We start from the raw sequence: 15560 nt of genomic DNA on the forward strand, positions 1-15560 counted from the left end.
ATATATATATATATATATAAATAAAATATATATATAAATATATATTTATATTTCATGCAAATATAGACCACTGGGTCCTACTCTGCTTATCAAAGTAATCTTGCAGAATGGATCCCAGGAATTCCATTTCTGAAGCTCCTGGGTGATTCTGAAGCCATTGACTTAGCTTCTATATCACTGGGGCGCAGAGGAGCACAGGCGTGCTGTATTGCAAATTGCTGGTATGGCAGCTACAACTCTGTGTGTTCTCTGCAGATTGAAACAGCACATTAGAAATCAAGAGAGTGGGGGCACCTTTGTTATAGGCGTAACTTTGACCCCAAACCATTAAAAAAGTAAATCATAGCATTGCATATCTACCAGTTTGGAGAGCTCAAAAAGTGACCCTATCACTAGCTGATGAGAATGTAGAGCAACAGGAACTGTCATGTGGTGCTGCTGGGAGTATAAAATGGCACAGCCACTGTGTGACGCACTTTCGTATTATCTGTTAAAATTGAAGATGGCCCAGCCTTTTTCCTTAGCATTTCCACTGTTAGAATATACCCTAGATCAGAAAGTGGCAAACTGTATCCTCAAGGCCAAATCTGGCCCAAATCTGGTTTAATTTTGTAAATTATGTTTTATCGGAACAAAGCCATGCCAGCTTGTGTGCACACTGTCTGTGGCTGCTTTTGTACTCTGATATCATAGTTGAGAAGTTGGGGCAGAGACTGCATGGCTTACAAAACCTAAAATACTTATATATGGCCTTCGAGAGAATGCATTTTTTCAACTCTGCCCAAGTCCATGTTTCTTAAAGTGTGGTCAGTGATATCACCTGGGAGCTCATTAGATATGCAGAGTCACAGGCCCTGCTGGACCTACTAAAAATCAGAATCTGCATGTTAACACATTCTTAAGTGATTATTGTAAAAGTTTGAGCCACACTGCCCTGAGGAAATGCATGCATATAGGAACCAGGAGACACGCAGAGAAATGTTCATAGCGGTGTTGTTCACAGTAGCCCCAAACAGGATACAACCCAAACATCCGTTGATGGTAAAATAAGAAATAATTTGTGATGTATTCACACCATGGAAAATACTAAGCAGCAATGAAAATGCGTTAGCTGCAGTTCTGTGCAACGACGTGGGTAAACTTCATGAACTAAAGTTAGCGGTGAGTGAAAGAAGCAAGAGAATATACAATATACTATCTGGGTGGTGGCCGCAAAGGTTTTATGTTGTTATTGTTCAGTCACTAAGTTGTGTCCAACTCTTTGCCACCCTATGAACTGCAGCACACTAGGCTTAACCTGTCCTTTGCTATCTCCTGGACTTGGCTCAAACTCATGTCCACTGAGTTAGTGATGCCATGCAACCGTCTCATCCTCTGTCGCCCTCTTCTCCTCTTACCCTCAATCTCTCCCAGTATCAGGATCATTTCCAATGAGTCAGTTCTTTGCATCAGGTGGCCAAAGTATTGGAGCTTCAGCTTCAGTGTCAGTCCTCCCAATGAAGGGTTGATTTCCTTTAGGACTGACTGGTTTGAACTCCTTGCTGTCCAAGGGACTCTTTACAAAGGGTGTATGATGGTCTGCTAAAATGTACATATATGCACGTTCTGTGACATATTTCAAAATGAAGGGGAAAGTAGAAACCAGGTCAAAAAATCAAATTATTTGGAATCTTAGTAGTTGTTAGTAATTGAATAATTGTACCATGCTCTCAGCTGATCCCAGCAAATCTGTGCTTTAACACCAGAGCTACGAAACCAGTGCCTTAAAAGAGTAAACTTTAGTTCTTGAGAGTGAGTTCGGTAGGCAGGAGCAAGCGGGCCTCTGGTCTAGAACAGAAACCCCCTTAAGATGGAGAAAGGGTTCTGAAATAGAAGGCTCCGGAGGACAACAGGCTGCTGGGCAGAGGCCCCGCCCTGTGACTGGCCTATGGCCTAGGGTCCTTTTCTTCTCCTCCCTCCAGTCCCTGCTGATGAGAATCGTTGTGTTGATGGACGAGGAAGGGCGGCTCACAAGTCCTGTTTGCTTGAAGAGAGGGCTTTGAAGCCCTAGTGTTTCCACTTCTGGACAGTGGGATTGTTGTTCTGTTAATTGTTAGTATAACAATTCTACACTGTGAGTAAAGCCTGAGAGGGCCTTTTGTTTGAGGAAAACAACTAAATGATGGATTCTTGGCATCCTTATCTGGACTGCCTTTCTTTAGGAATAAACAAATGATTTAGTGAAAAGTTTGTAAATATCAAATGTCATGGAACCCTTTTGAGGTTGGCCTGCTGCGTTCCCACGAACAGCTCCTGGGCAGAAATGTTTCTAATGAAACTTGGGTTTCGTAAGGATGTTGCTTTCAAAATCTCAGGGAGTTGTCTGTAATAAAATTGTTCCCCAGCCTGTTTATTCATGATGAAGCGTAGAGTGACCGATGCATTCTTTTGGGGGTATTGGTGACAGAGGAAAGCCACCTGTGTGACATAAATCCGTTCTGTCTAGGCAAAGCTGGGACCGCCACATCTGCAATGTCAGAGAAGGTTCGAACCAGGCTGGAGGAGCTGGATGACTTCGAGGAGGTGAGCGAGTCATTTGCTGAATCCCAGGAGCAGTGATGCTGCCGGTGCTTCTGCCAAGCGAAGTCAATCTTGGTGGCTGCTCTCTGATTAGTCCTCGAGCTGCGCATTGTGTTTAGGCCTCCTGAGGCACTAACCAATCTGGGGAAAGATGCCAGCGGTGTGGTTGGCTGAGCTTGCAGGAGTCTGCCTCGAGCTGGTTTTCCAAAGGCATCCTTCTCACTGTGATACTTGAGCAAACCCGGGGCATCTGGGGACAGAGGTTAACTGGGGAAGCCGACTGGAGCCATCTCCTGGGAAGCCGCCTTGCGTAGTGTGGCATGGTCATGCCTGCTGCAGAGGCTGCTCATAGCTGCTCTGCTGCTGGAATCTTTCATTAGCCTGCCCGTGCTTTTAAAGAACACGACTCCTTTGCCAACTCATAAAAATTAGTAAATTTAACGTATGAATCTAGATTTCTGGATTCTCTTAAATTCCACCTAACTGTGGGCTCACAGTCTCATGTTTAACGTGGATGTGCACCATCCAGATTGCGTAGTTCTCCCTGGCAGAGTTCACTCATAAACATTTCTAGCCTGGTTCCTGGGGAGGGGTGAGACTGGTAGGTAAGAGGGGAAACTCTGGAGCCAGACCTTGGGTTTGAATCCTGGCTCTACTATTTGGTAATTCTGTAATTTGGGACAAGGTGCTTAAGAACTTGAGCTCTGTGCCTCAGTTTACTAATCTATAAGGTGGAGGTGCTACCTAGTATCTGCCTCTTAGAGTGCATACAGAGGATTACATGAGTTAATGCATGTGAAGTGCTTAGACCAGCACCTAGCACATTCTACATGCTTTGCAAGTGTTAGCTGATGTCACTACCATTCTGAGTCTAGAGGCCTTAGCTTGACTGCTTATTAACAGGGTAGCCTCAGGCATTCATCTTACTGTTCTCATTTCCTCATCTGTAAAATGGAGATAATACAGTTGTGTGGGCTGAATGGGAATGCCTTGAAATTGCAAAGGTCCATGTAATAGCTGCTTCCCTGGTGGCTCAGATGGTAAAGCATCTGCCTGCAATGCAAGAGACCTGGGTTCAATCCCTAGGTTTGGAAGATCTCCTGGAGAAGGCAATGGCCACCCACTCCAGTATTCTTGCGTGGAAAATCCATGGACAGAGGAACCTGATAGGTTACAGTCCATGGGGTCGCAAAGAGGTGGACACGACTGAGCAACTTCACTTTCACTTTTTCTTTCCATGTAATAGCAGTTGCCATTGCTCTGTTCTATATTTTGCCTCTCGTTTCTGGGTCCTTCTAGCCCTGAGACCAGAGTTGTTAGCTGCTCATCAGAGTCTTATAGTTCAATATTTTTATTTCTCAATTCAGTAATGACGTTTTGAATTAGGGTGCCGGAGAGCCCCAGTCTGCATGTCACCAGCCAGCCTTGGCTGGTAGGGAAATGCCAAGGGTTTTATCAAAGCTCTGTTGTCTGTTGAGTAACTGAAACTCACTTGAACTGGTTTATGTGGAAAATAAGGACTGTATTGAAGGGTACACTGCAAGGGCACACAGGCCTGGAGGCGGGAACTGAAAAACTGCCCGGAACCCTGGCAGCTGTCTGCTGTCTCTCTTGGTTCTGTGTAGCTTCCAGATTTTCCTAGTTCTCCTTTTTTTGTTTTTGTCTTTGTTTTCTGCAGACTGGTTACCTGGCTTCTCCCTGCTCACAGCAGCAGATGGCATGGCTTCCAGGTTAACATGGCATATTTGTCAGGACAAGGCAAGGTTGAAAACAAATGAACCCCAGTGTCTCAGTGGCTTAATAAAGGTTTATTTCTTCTCGCATTACTCATCCAGTGTAGGTGACAGGCATACCACCATCTCATGGTGCTGCCATCTCAACAGATGGTTCCAGGGTTGTCAACAGCAGAACTGGAGATGGGGGTCACTTCTCATTGCCTCAGCCCAGAAGGGACACGTGCAGCTCGGTTCACCACCCGTTTGTCCAAACTAGTCATGTGGCTCCTCCTATACCAAAGGGGCAGGGAGAATCCTGTCTCATTGTTCAAGTGACCAGTTGGGATCAGTTCACATTTCCTGAACCTCCTACTTGTATTTCTTTAATAAAGAGTTGTTCCACCAATCCCACTCCTGGGCATGTATCTGGAGAAAACTCTTAATTAGAAAAGATACATACACCCCAGCGTTCATAGCAACACTATTTACAATATCGAAGACATGCAAGCAGTGTCCACCAACAGATCAATGGATAAAGAAAATGAGGTACATATACACAACGGCATACTACTCAGCCATAAAAAGGATTAAATAACCATATGCAGCAGCATGGATGGACTGAGAGAGTATCGTACTAAGTGAAGTAAGTCAGGCAGAAAAAGATAAATATCATATGATACCACCTATACGTGGAATCTAAAATATACAAATGAACTTATTTGCAAAACAAAAACCAGCTCTAGACTTAGAAAAAACATTTTTTTTCCCCTTATGGTTACCAAAGGGAAAAGGGTGGGGGGATAAATGAGGAGTTTAGGATTAGCAGATACAAACTACTATGTGTAACATAGAGAAACAACGAGGACTTACTGTACAGCACAGTAAGCAACTATACTCAGTATCTTATAATACACTGTAATGGAAAAGAATATGAAGAAGAATATATATACATACGTGATATAACTGCATCACTTTACTGTACCCCAGAAATGAACTCCATGTTGTAAAGCAGATGTGATAACCACCACACTACAGAACCCTTGCCAGAAATGAACTCAATGTTGTAAATTAACTATACTTCAATTGAAAAAAAAAAAGAGTTCTTCACTTTGGATTCCAGGGAACATTCATTTAAAAAGGATTTGGTTCCCGGTCTCCTCATGTGGGTTGTTAGCATGACCTTCACTCCTGTGAACTGTGTAATTAGCATCTTAACAATAAGCCAACGATTAATAAGCATGTACTGTGTGCCAGTGGTACTGGTCTTTACATATGTTGTTATTTCATCCCAGTGATGACCTCACCCGCTTCTGCCATGGGTTTTTGCTCAGAGTCAGCTCTCTGTCCTGAATGCACTCTTCTTGGTCTAGTTAATACCCCTCCATGGCCTAGTTAATACCTGCACCCCACTGAGAATTTGTTTCAAGCATCACTTGCTCCAGGAAACCATTCTTGACCACCAGTCTAGACTAAGGTGAACCTTTTCCTCAACATTTGTGTATCCCTGAAATTGAGCTGTCTCTCTCAACTGGTGGATGTCCACCATCAGCATTTTTTCCTCCTTAGTGATACATAAAACAGTTGTGCTTCTTACAGTGGACACCTCAGATTTAGGTACACTGTGATATGTATCTTCGTAGAATTGGTTTCCCTGAATATTTGTCTCTGTATTAGGGTCCATCTTGTCCTCTGTACCTTAAACTCTGTTAGTCCTGAAGTAATGTCTTTTTGCACAACTTTGTATCTGGGACATCTAGTATACCATACTTGCCTAGCGCAAAACATGCCCCATTAACTATGTGTTGAGTAAAGGTAAGTCCTGTTATCACTGTTCACAAAAGAGACTTAGAGAGGAAAGCAGCTGATCTTGAGTCATATGGCTAGAATGTGACTGAGCTGGGAGTGGGTTCAGGTCTGACTTACGTTCCAGGCCAGTCTCCCAATCATTGCCCTCTGCCCATCTTTGCAGAAAACTCAAAGAACTTCTTTGATCACAAGACAGAACTGTCGATCTTGCTTGGGATATGAGGACAACCTACAGATCAAAACTAATATCATGGGGGTGGGGAGTCCAAAATGTTTTTTTTCTGTACATGTACCTTTCTACTTTCTGCCCACAGGGATCCCAAAAGGAGCTGTTGAATTTGACTCAACAGGATTATGTGAACCGCATAGAGGAGCTCAACCAGTCGTTGAAGGACGCCTGGGCCTCGGACCAGAAAGTGAAGGCTCTAAAAATAGTCATCCAGGTCAGGTTGAGTGATTTTTTTTTTTTTTCCTCCAGAATTTCCTTTGTAAAACTCCTTTGTGGATAATTAGGGTTTTCAAAGGCCTGCCTTCAGGGTCTTACCCTAATTTTTTCACCTGTTCCATTTTCACCTACCTCCTGTGAAAGTCCATGATTATGAGTCCGTGTTTTTTAAGAGATGGCTAATCCCAGGGCCACCATGTGCAGCTGTATAGATTATGCACAGTGTAATTCCAGGAAATTTCACCCTAGATTACAGAATTACTGATGTCCCCCTAGGGTTGTGCAGTTTGTTGGCCCTGTTTTAGCCCCTGACATATTTATGATCTGTATAGACTAAAGATTGAGCAACTAACTGTGTTTTGGGTTTTCTTAACCAGATTTTCTTTGTATCTTTGGGACCAATGGTTGTATGTTCCTGATGTATGCATTTTGGGGTCATGTTCTGTATGATAATGTGGCATAGACAATGTGTTTATAGTGTCAAAGGTGCATTTGCTGAGTCCTGTTTGTTGATCCATGAGAAGCTTTGGATTACAAGAGCAAGTTCTGTAGGGAAAACAGCTTATCCTGTCTCTTGAATCATAAAAACATCCTGTCTTGGCAAAACATGTCCAGAAGTACACTATACAAGGACTGATGTATGCGTTACGATTTTCAGAGCAGAGGTGACAGAATTGCTGAACAGCCATTTTAGTTCAGAAGTACTAGCTCTCATTATTGTTTATTGTCATGGGAATGTGACATTTGTTTTCTTGCCTTTTTTTCTGAAGGAGGGTTAGGAGAGTCTGAGAGTCTTTACACTGGGTACTTGAAAGCGTTTAGGATGACACTTTGTGTGGCTGCTGCTGCTGCTAAGTCGCTTCAGTCGTGTCCGACTCTGTGCGACCCCATAGACGGCAGCCCACCAGGCTCCCCCCTCCCTGGGATTCTCCAGGCAAGAACACTGGAGTGGGTTGCCATTTCCTTCTCCAATGCATGAAAGTGAAAAGTGGAAGTGAAGTCGCTCAGTCGTGTCCGACTCCCAGCGACCCCATGGACTGCACCCTACCAGGCTCCTCCATCCATGGTATTTTCCAGGCAAGAGTACTGGAGTGGGGTGCCACTGCCTTCTCCACTTTGTGTGGCAGGTACTGTTTATTTTAGTGTTCATGATAGAGGCAAACCCAAGCCCATTTCCCTTCCATCACAGTTGTTGACAAAGTAAATATCTGAAGGTTTCTCTCATCTTGGAGGCACTTGATGGAAGTTGCTTGCTGAGTGACTCAAGTGAGAAAATAGCTAAACTAACAAGAGCTTCTTCAAAATGTTTTCGTTGGCAGCATCTCTCCATAGAGTTTTGTAGCACAGAACTGTGACTTCTAAGAGATTTACATCTGGAGATTTGATTCATGCGTATCCAAAGAAAAGAACCATAAAAGTGTTTAATTAACTCCACATCTGGTTAATAGTAATTATTTGACTTTCAGTACTTTAAAGGCTACCTTCTTTATCCAAAAAAGCTGGTGAAGGCGCAGAGTATGGAGAAAGGAAGCGCAGTTCCCTTTATTTGCTCTGTAGTAAGATTTTATTTTGTTTTGTTTTTTCAGCTTTATTGAGATAATTTACATGTCCTAAAACCCACCATTGTAAATGTACGATTCAGTAAGTTTTAGTGAGCTTACAGAGTTGCACAGCTGCTCCACAGTCCAGTTTTAGAACATTTTCCTAGCTGCTGCCACTTTCCGCTCCAGAAAAACCACTGATCTGCTTTCTGAGTCTGTGAAGTTACCTTTCCTGGACATTTCATATACGTAGGGTCATTCTTTTGCCTCTGGCTTCTTTCACTTACCGTGTTTTTGATGTCCATCCATGTTGTTAAATCAGCACTTTTTTTTTCCTGCAGGGTAGTATTCCACCGCAGGCATAACCACATTTTTCTTATCTATTAGTAAGTTGGTGGCCATTTAGATCATCTTCACTCTGACCGTGATGAATAATGCTGCTGGTCACAGTTGCATACAAGTCTTCGTGTGGACATATATTTTCATTTTTCTTGAATAGATTCCTAAGAATGGAATTGCTAAATAATATGGTAAGTTTATGTTTACCTTTTTGAGGAATGGCCAGTTTGCTTTCCAAAATAGCTGCAGCATTTGCATTCCCACCAGCAGTGTATGAGGATTCCAGTTCCTCTGTATCTTCTCCGTCACCCGTTTCATTGTCTGTCTTTTTGGTTATAGCCATCTGATTGGGTGTGAAGAGGTATCTCATGCCATTTTAATTTGCATATCCCACCTGACTAATGATGTTGAGCATCTTTTCATGTTTATTGGTCATTTTTATATCTTCTTTTAGTGAACTGTCCATTCAAGACTCGCCCATTTAAAAAGTCATTTCGTTTATCTTCTTTCCCGAGTTGTAACAATTTTTTATCCTTGATATAAATTCTTTATCAAATACATGAGGTACATGTATTTTTCTCCTAGTCTGTGGCTTGTCTTTTCATTTTCATAATGTTATCTTTTAAAATGTGGAAGTTTTTAATTTTAATAAAGTTCAGTTTGTCAGTTTTCTCCTTTTTGGCCCATGCTTTTAGAGTTGTATCCAAGAACTGTTTGCATAACCCAGGGTCATGAGAATTTCTTCCTATTTTTTCTACTGAGTTTTATAGTTTTAGCTCTTACATCTAGGTTTATGGTCCATTTTGAATTATTATTTTGTATGTATGGTGTGAGTCTCTAAATTTATTAATTTTTTTTTGCTTTTGGATATCCAGTTGTCTCAGCAGTATTTGCTGAAAAGACTTTTTCCTGTTGACTTATCTTGGCATCATTGTTAGGTCAGTTGGCCATAAATGTAAGGGTTTATTTCTGAACTCTCAATTCTATTCCATAGATCTCTAAATGTATCCTTAAGCCAGTACCACCTGTCTTGATCTATAGCTAGTTTTAAGTTTTGGAACTAGGTAGTATAAGTCTTTTAACTTCTTTTTCAAAATTGTTTTGGCTCTTCTGGGTCTTTTGTGTATCCATGTGAATTTTAGGGTCAATTTCTACCAAAAAAACAAAACCAAAAAACCTTCTGAGATTTTGATAGGGATTGTGCTGACCCTATAGATCAGATGGAGAGGTTTGCCATTTCCTTCTCCAGGAGAATTCATCTACTGGTGCATGAATTATGTATCATTCATTCTGTTGATGAGTTTCCAGTTCTTTCCTTTTCTTTTTCCTTTTTCATTATTATGAACCATGTGAACACTAGTCAGGTCAGCTGGTGGCCATATAAAGTGTTTCTCTAATGAAGTCCCATACCTAAAAGTAGAATAGCTCAGGTGTATGGTGTGTGCCTCGTCCACTTTGCCAGATGACGCCAAGTTATGTTCTGCAGTAGCTGTGCTAGCCTGCACCGTAGTGGCAGAGTGTGAGAGTCTGCTGTTCGGCAGCCTACCAACATTTGGTATGAGCAGACTTGCTATTTTAATTGTTTCAATTTAGGAAGTAATAAAATCATATTTTATTGTGATTTTAATTTGCAATTCCCTGATTGTAATAAGATTGAGCATCTCTTCAAATGTTTATTGGCCACTGGAGTTTCTTTTTCTGTAAGATGCCTTTTGTTGATTCCTTTTGCTCATTTTTCCATTATGTTATTTGTATCTTTCTTACTGATTTTTAGGATTTAAAAAATATATGTTCTAGGCGATAATTGTCCTCTGTTTAGTCTGCTTCCTTCCTTCTTTGCTCCCATCCATCCATCCATATAGTCATGGTTTTTTAGTACTCAATCATAGGTTATCTTTTAATTTATTCATTTGCTTTGGTTTAAATTTTTGTTTTTTTAATTACAACTTAGTTTTTGAACTTGTTAGTTTCTTTCTAGAATATCATTAATTAGCAACAAATGAAAAACATTCCTTTAGTATTTTTTCTGCAGTGTTGATAAATTCGATAGCAAGTATTTCAGACAGGTAATTGACCAGTCAGTTGCTCAGGAAATGTTTATAACAATGGTTCTCAACCTTGGCTGCACATTAGAATCACTTGGGAGCTTTAAGAAATCCTGTTTTCCAAGCTGAACACTGGAGCTGCTCGATCAGAATCCCAGGCACTGTTATTTCACAGAGGTCCCCAGGTTATTCTGAAGCTGAGAACCCCTGGTTTGTAGAGCGCTTATTCCATTCAGAGGGTAGTACAGATTGTGGATTTCACGAGCCCAGTGTCACAGGCTTGTGTTAGTGCAGCACCTGGAGCCCTTGTTTAAAATGCTGATTCCCTGGTGCCTCCATGGGTGGTTTTGACCAGTAGGTTTGGAGAGGAGCAGGAACTCTGTTTTTAATACATACCACGGGGTGCCTGATTTTTATTAGTTTAGGAAACTGCAGCAAAGCTTTAAAAAAATAGCTGTGGAATCTTCAAAATAGTGACTTCAGTTTATAACATTATATGACTTTAACTTTGGATTAAAAAAACCTTACATTCTGTGACACCAGCTGGGGAGACAAATCAATGCAGTGTTGGGAATCGCCAGCTGTGTTTAATTTGAAATCTGTTTGAATTCTCTCTCCCTCCCTCCTCCCCACGGGCAGTGACTCATCTCTGAGGGGCTCTGGTCGAAACTCAGGAGATGTCACATCGCTAGGAACCAAGCACTGTGTACTGTAAACAGTCTCTAAGATTCAGAGCTGTTTGTTTTCTCCAAGCCCTGAAGTCTCATGGGGTAATTGTTTAAGTTGGAGCTCTCATAAAGGGCATGTGAAAAACACAAAGCAAGGTGTCAGGAAATGGAGTTCTGTGTAGATACAAATGCCACGCTTGGTGTCGATGCCATTGTTTTCACAGCTTACGTTCCCCTCACCTCCAACCCCCAAGTAACATTTGGGCTATGAGAGGTTGCTTCACAAATTGGACACGTTATTTACTTTTAATTAGATAATGCTAAAGAGAAACTTGATTAATAATTTAGATATTGGGTAACAAAGCCAAACTGAAAACACATGCCAGTCTACCTCTTGATGAACTTTCTAGCCATTCACTGCACGTTGAAAGTGCATACATATGAAAGGACTCTTTCTAAATGTCCAAATAGTCTTGGTTTTTACGTGACATTTTTTATCTCTGATAAACTATGGCAAGGTTATCTAGTTACTTATTCAGACTTTTGAATCTGTCAAGACTTCAGGGTATCACTTTGCATTCTTCAAAGTAGAGATAGATTTTTGTTTTTGATTATATGAGATGACTTCATCTGGGGTGTTCGGGGCCACGTTGTGTGGCTGTAATCTGTTTTGAGTCCTGAACGTGTCAATGGCCTTCTGGCGTAGGTGATGCTGGAGGGATTGAGCAATTTCCTGCAAACCCAAAATGTTCCTGGTGTTGCAGAGCACAGTTCCAGAGAAACATGTAACTCTTTGAAACTTGTCAGGTTTCCTTTTAGAAGGAAATTTAAGAGTGAGTATAAATAATAGATGCTAGTTAAGAAGCCCCGGAGAACCTATGGGGTCATTTCATAGAAAAGAACATTTAAGAATAAAGACCATTCTGAAATAAACCAGAGGAGGCCATACTGAAAAGATGGAGTCACCTGCAAGGATGCTGGCTGACTTTCCTGGTGACTACATACTGATCCTAGTTCAGACCCTCTGGATAAGATTCCTAAGTTGTGGCTTTTCTGGAGGCAGATGATGGTGCCATTCCTTAAGAGGCTCTGTTAGGAGCAGAGTCGATTCCCTTTGTCAAAAGCACAGTGGTATTTCTTGTAATTATACCTCCAGAGATTAGCACCAGGCCTGGCCCATGGTAAAAACCTGTGCTTGTCTGTAGAAATCCTTTCCTTTCCAGGCTTGGAGTGTTTCAACCCGGTCAGACATGACAGAGTGACTTTTCCCTTCTCTTTTTCTAGTGCTCAAAGCTTCTTTCGGACACAAGTGTTATTCAGTTCTACCCAAGCAAATTTGTCCTTATCACTGATATACTCGATACATTTGGTAAGTACTAGTTTTATTCATCTTAAATCTAAGAAGTAGTTTGTTTTGCCAGAAGTTGGATGGTCGAGTTGCTTTAAAATACGTTCTGTTGTGGTTTCATTGTTGAGGTAAGTCACGAAGGAAATCAAAACCCTCACCCTTACCCTTGCTCACCTGCTCATTAATAAGAGTGCTGTTTTTGAAAGAATTTTATTTTTTTAACTTAATTTTTATTGGCGTATAGGTGCTTCATAACATTGTGCTTGTTTCTGCTGTGCGGCAAAGCAAATCAGCTACACATATACATGTATCCACTCTTTCCCAGATTGCCTTCCAAAGTCACCACAGAGCAGTGAGTAGAGGCCCTGTGCTACACGGCAGGTTCTCCTTAGCTGTCTGTTTTATATATAGATGTGTGTGTGTGCATGTGCACATGTGTGTGCTCACGCTCTCATTTGCTCAATTGTGTCTGACTCCTTGTGACCCCGTGGACAGACTGTAGCTCGCCCGGCTTCTCTGCTCAGGTCATTTCCCAGGCAAGAATACTGGAGTGGGTTGCGATTTCCTCCTCCAGAAAGAATTTTACATTACTTGTTTCCCACCTTCTGATAGCCTAGTAAGGTGAGTGAGCGAAGTGAGGCGGGCTAGGGAGCACAGGTCCTATCCAGGCCTTGATCCGTTGCCAGCCAGCTCATGGCATCTGGAACCCACTTTGTTCAGAACTCAGCCCGGCATCTCTTCCCAGCCCTTCCCCACCCATGCTGGGTTTCTGTCCTAGGGAATGGCGGTACCATGCACCGTGTTGCCCACTCTGGAAATCTGAGCATCTTCTCGCCATGCCCCACGTACAGTCCATCACCAGGTTCTTCTCTTCAGCCTCCTCAGTTTCTCCCCAGTACTCCATTTTTCTGTCTTCTCTGTTGAAACCTTAGTCTAAGCCTCCAGTCTCTGTCCCGTGGATGATGGCTGCAGCTCCTATGAGGTCTTCCTGCATCATTGTGGCTGCCCCTTGTCACATGCTCAACCCCTCAAGCCAAATGATCTTTGGGAGCCCAGCAGAGAGATCTAGATGGAAGAGATTAATTAACCAGGAGTCCCTTGGAGAAACAGGAAGTCTCCATGCTGCTTGTGATGGTCAGTGGCCAAGACATCATGCCATTAGCAATTTGCCCAGACCAGGCAGCCTGTGGGCCGTACGTGACGTTCAGCAGTGAGGTGCCCTGCAAGAACTAGGAAACAGTCTCCTTCTGAGAACTGAATGCAGAGGAGGTTGGCACATAATGTTAGCTGCCTTGCCAGTGGGCTCCCAACCTGGCAAGTCTAGCCTGTAACCCATTGAAAGGTCAAATGTGTTAGGAAACAAAATGTCATTCAGAGTGACCATATATTTCTGCATAGGAGACCAAAGACCTGAGTGTATTAACTGGAACAAGTGATAGAGAAACTAACTCATACTAGTCTTGGAGAAGGGAGGGTATTTATTGGCTTATGTTGAAATGTCCAGGGGTCATTTCTGGCTTCAGGTACAGCTGGATTCAAGAACTCAACCAATATCTTCAGAACTGTGTCTTTTTCTAGTACTTTTTCTTGGGTTGACTTCATTCTCAAGCTCCACAAGGTGTCCCCAGCTTCTATCAGCTTTGCTGCTAGTAGTCCCAGGAGAAGGAAGGGAATTCTAGCCACACTTTCCAGCAGAACTCTTGGAATTCATTTCATTGATTTGGCTTGGATCACTCGTCAGTCCCTGAGCCAGTTATGGGCTCTGGAGGAGGGAATATGCAGATAATCCAGAGCTGGGATACCCCAAAGAAGAAAGGTTGATGCTCTTTCCAGGAGAAAAGGGAATAGGAGCTAACTGAGGCAGAAAGAGACATCTAGGATCTCTGGGTTCAGATGATCTGGGGAGGTGGTGTCGGGTGCTCTGCTAGGCGCTGAGGATGTCAGCAAATAGGAAACAAAAATCCAGGCCTTTGTGGGCTGTGCCACAAAGAGGAGATTCACAGAATACATAAGTAAACCTGATTGTATATTAGATGAGGACTGGTGCTATGGAGGGAAAAAAAAACCCAAATCAGAGCAGTGGGTGGCAGTGGGCTGCACTTTTAAGTAGGGTGGTTGGAGAAGGCCTCACTGAGAAGTTGATGTGTGAGCAATTACTTGAAGTACATGAGAGATGAACCACATGCTGGCAACGTGGGGCCAGTTAGGACCAAGGAATAGCCAGTGCAAAGGCCCTGGGGTAGGAGCAGTCCTGGCAGGTTTGGAGAACTGAGGCCAGGGTGCTGCAGGTGGTGTGGAGTGGTAGTGAGTGGGGATGGGGACATGGCCAGAAACCTGGTGGGCCATGTAGGCCTTTGAGACAACTTGGGCTTTGACCTGGAGGATGTGAGGAGCCACTGAGGTGTTATGTAGAGTAAGTGGAAGTTCTGATTTAATTTTTAATATGCTTCCTCTGACTGCTGTGTTGAGACTAGATTGTAGGGCAAGGGCGGGGGCAAGGGGCCCAGTTGTGAGTCCAGTGCAACATTTCAGGTAAAAAATGAGGGTGGCAGGGACCTGGGGAGGCAGTGGGGATGGAGCGGGGAGTGATCCAGAACACACAGACGCTTTAGGCTCTCAGAATAGACATCAATTACACACCCCTTGGGCCTCAGCTTGTCCTCATGCCCAGCTTGCCTTCAGGGAGCGAGGGTGTGAGTCAGCCAGAGAGGCTGGTGGCTGTGTCTGTTTCTCCTGACGGTTCTGTTCTCATGGCGAATTGACACATTGACCTTCTGGTTTCCTTTGCCAGCCTCCTGCAAGTCTCTTTTGCCTGAGTCAGCATCCCTGGGTGAGACTAGTTCCAAGAGGCTGATGAGCCTGCAAACCTGGCCAGATCCAGACATTAACCCTGTGAGAATTTGGGGCAGTCATTCTGTCAGCCTCTGTGGTGGCAGCCCAGCCCCACACCTCAGCCAGCAGGACTGAGGTATGGTGTAGATGCCTGCTGTCCTTGCTGTATTCTAGGAGTTAGCTGGGCTGGCGGTTGAGAATAACAGTGAGAAATCCTCAGCAAATTTGGGCCTGACTGTTTTAGGTTCTTTAGTGATATTCA

At 43.1% G+C, this 15560-nt stretch overlaps 1 protein-coding gene across 3 annotated transcripts in view; it reads left to right on the forward strand.

Annotated features, from left to right (window-relative positions):
- The window catches only part of LOC104986530 (chromosome unknown open reading frame, human C16orf62), a 138996-nt gene that overhangs the window by 23432 nt on the left and 100004 nt on the right, over positions 1-15560 (forward strand). For all 3 annotated transcript variants that reach the window (XM_010837124.1, XM_010837126.1, XM_010837125.1), the window contains exons 6-8: positions 2486-2562; positions 6395-6523; positions 12403-12487. In XM_010837124.1, the coding sequence (XP_010835426.1) occupies positions 2486-2562; positions 6395-6523; positions 12403-12487 (291 nt within the window). The remainder of the gene's footprint in view (positions 1-2485; positions 2563-6394; positions 6524-12402; positions 12488-15560) is intronic.

The sequence above is a fragment of the Bison bison genome, unplaced genomic scaffold (genome assembly GCF_000754665.1).
Source record: "Bison bison bison isolate TAMUID 2011002044 unplaced genomic scaffold, Bison_UMD1.0 scf7180017864072, whole genome shotgun sequence".
Classification (NCBI taxonomy): Eukaryota; Metazoa; Chordata; class Mammalia; order Artiodactyla; family Bovidae; genus Bison; species Bison bison.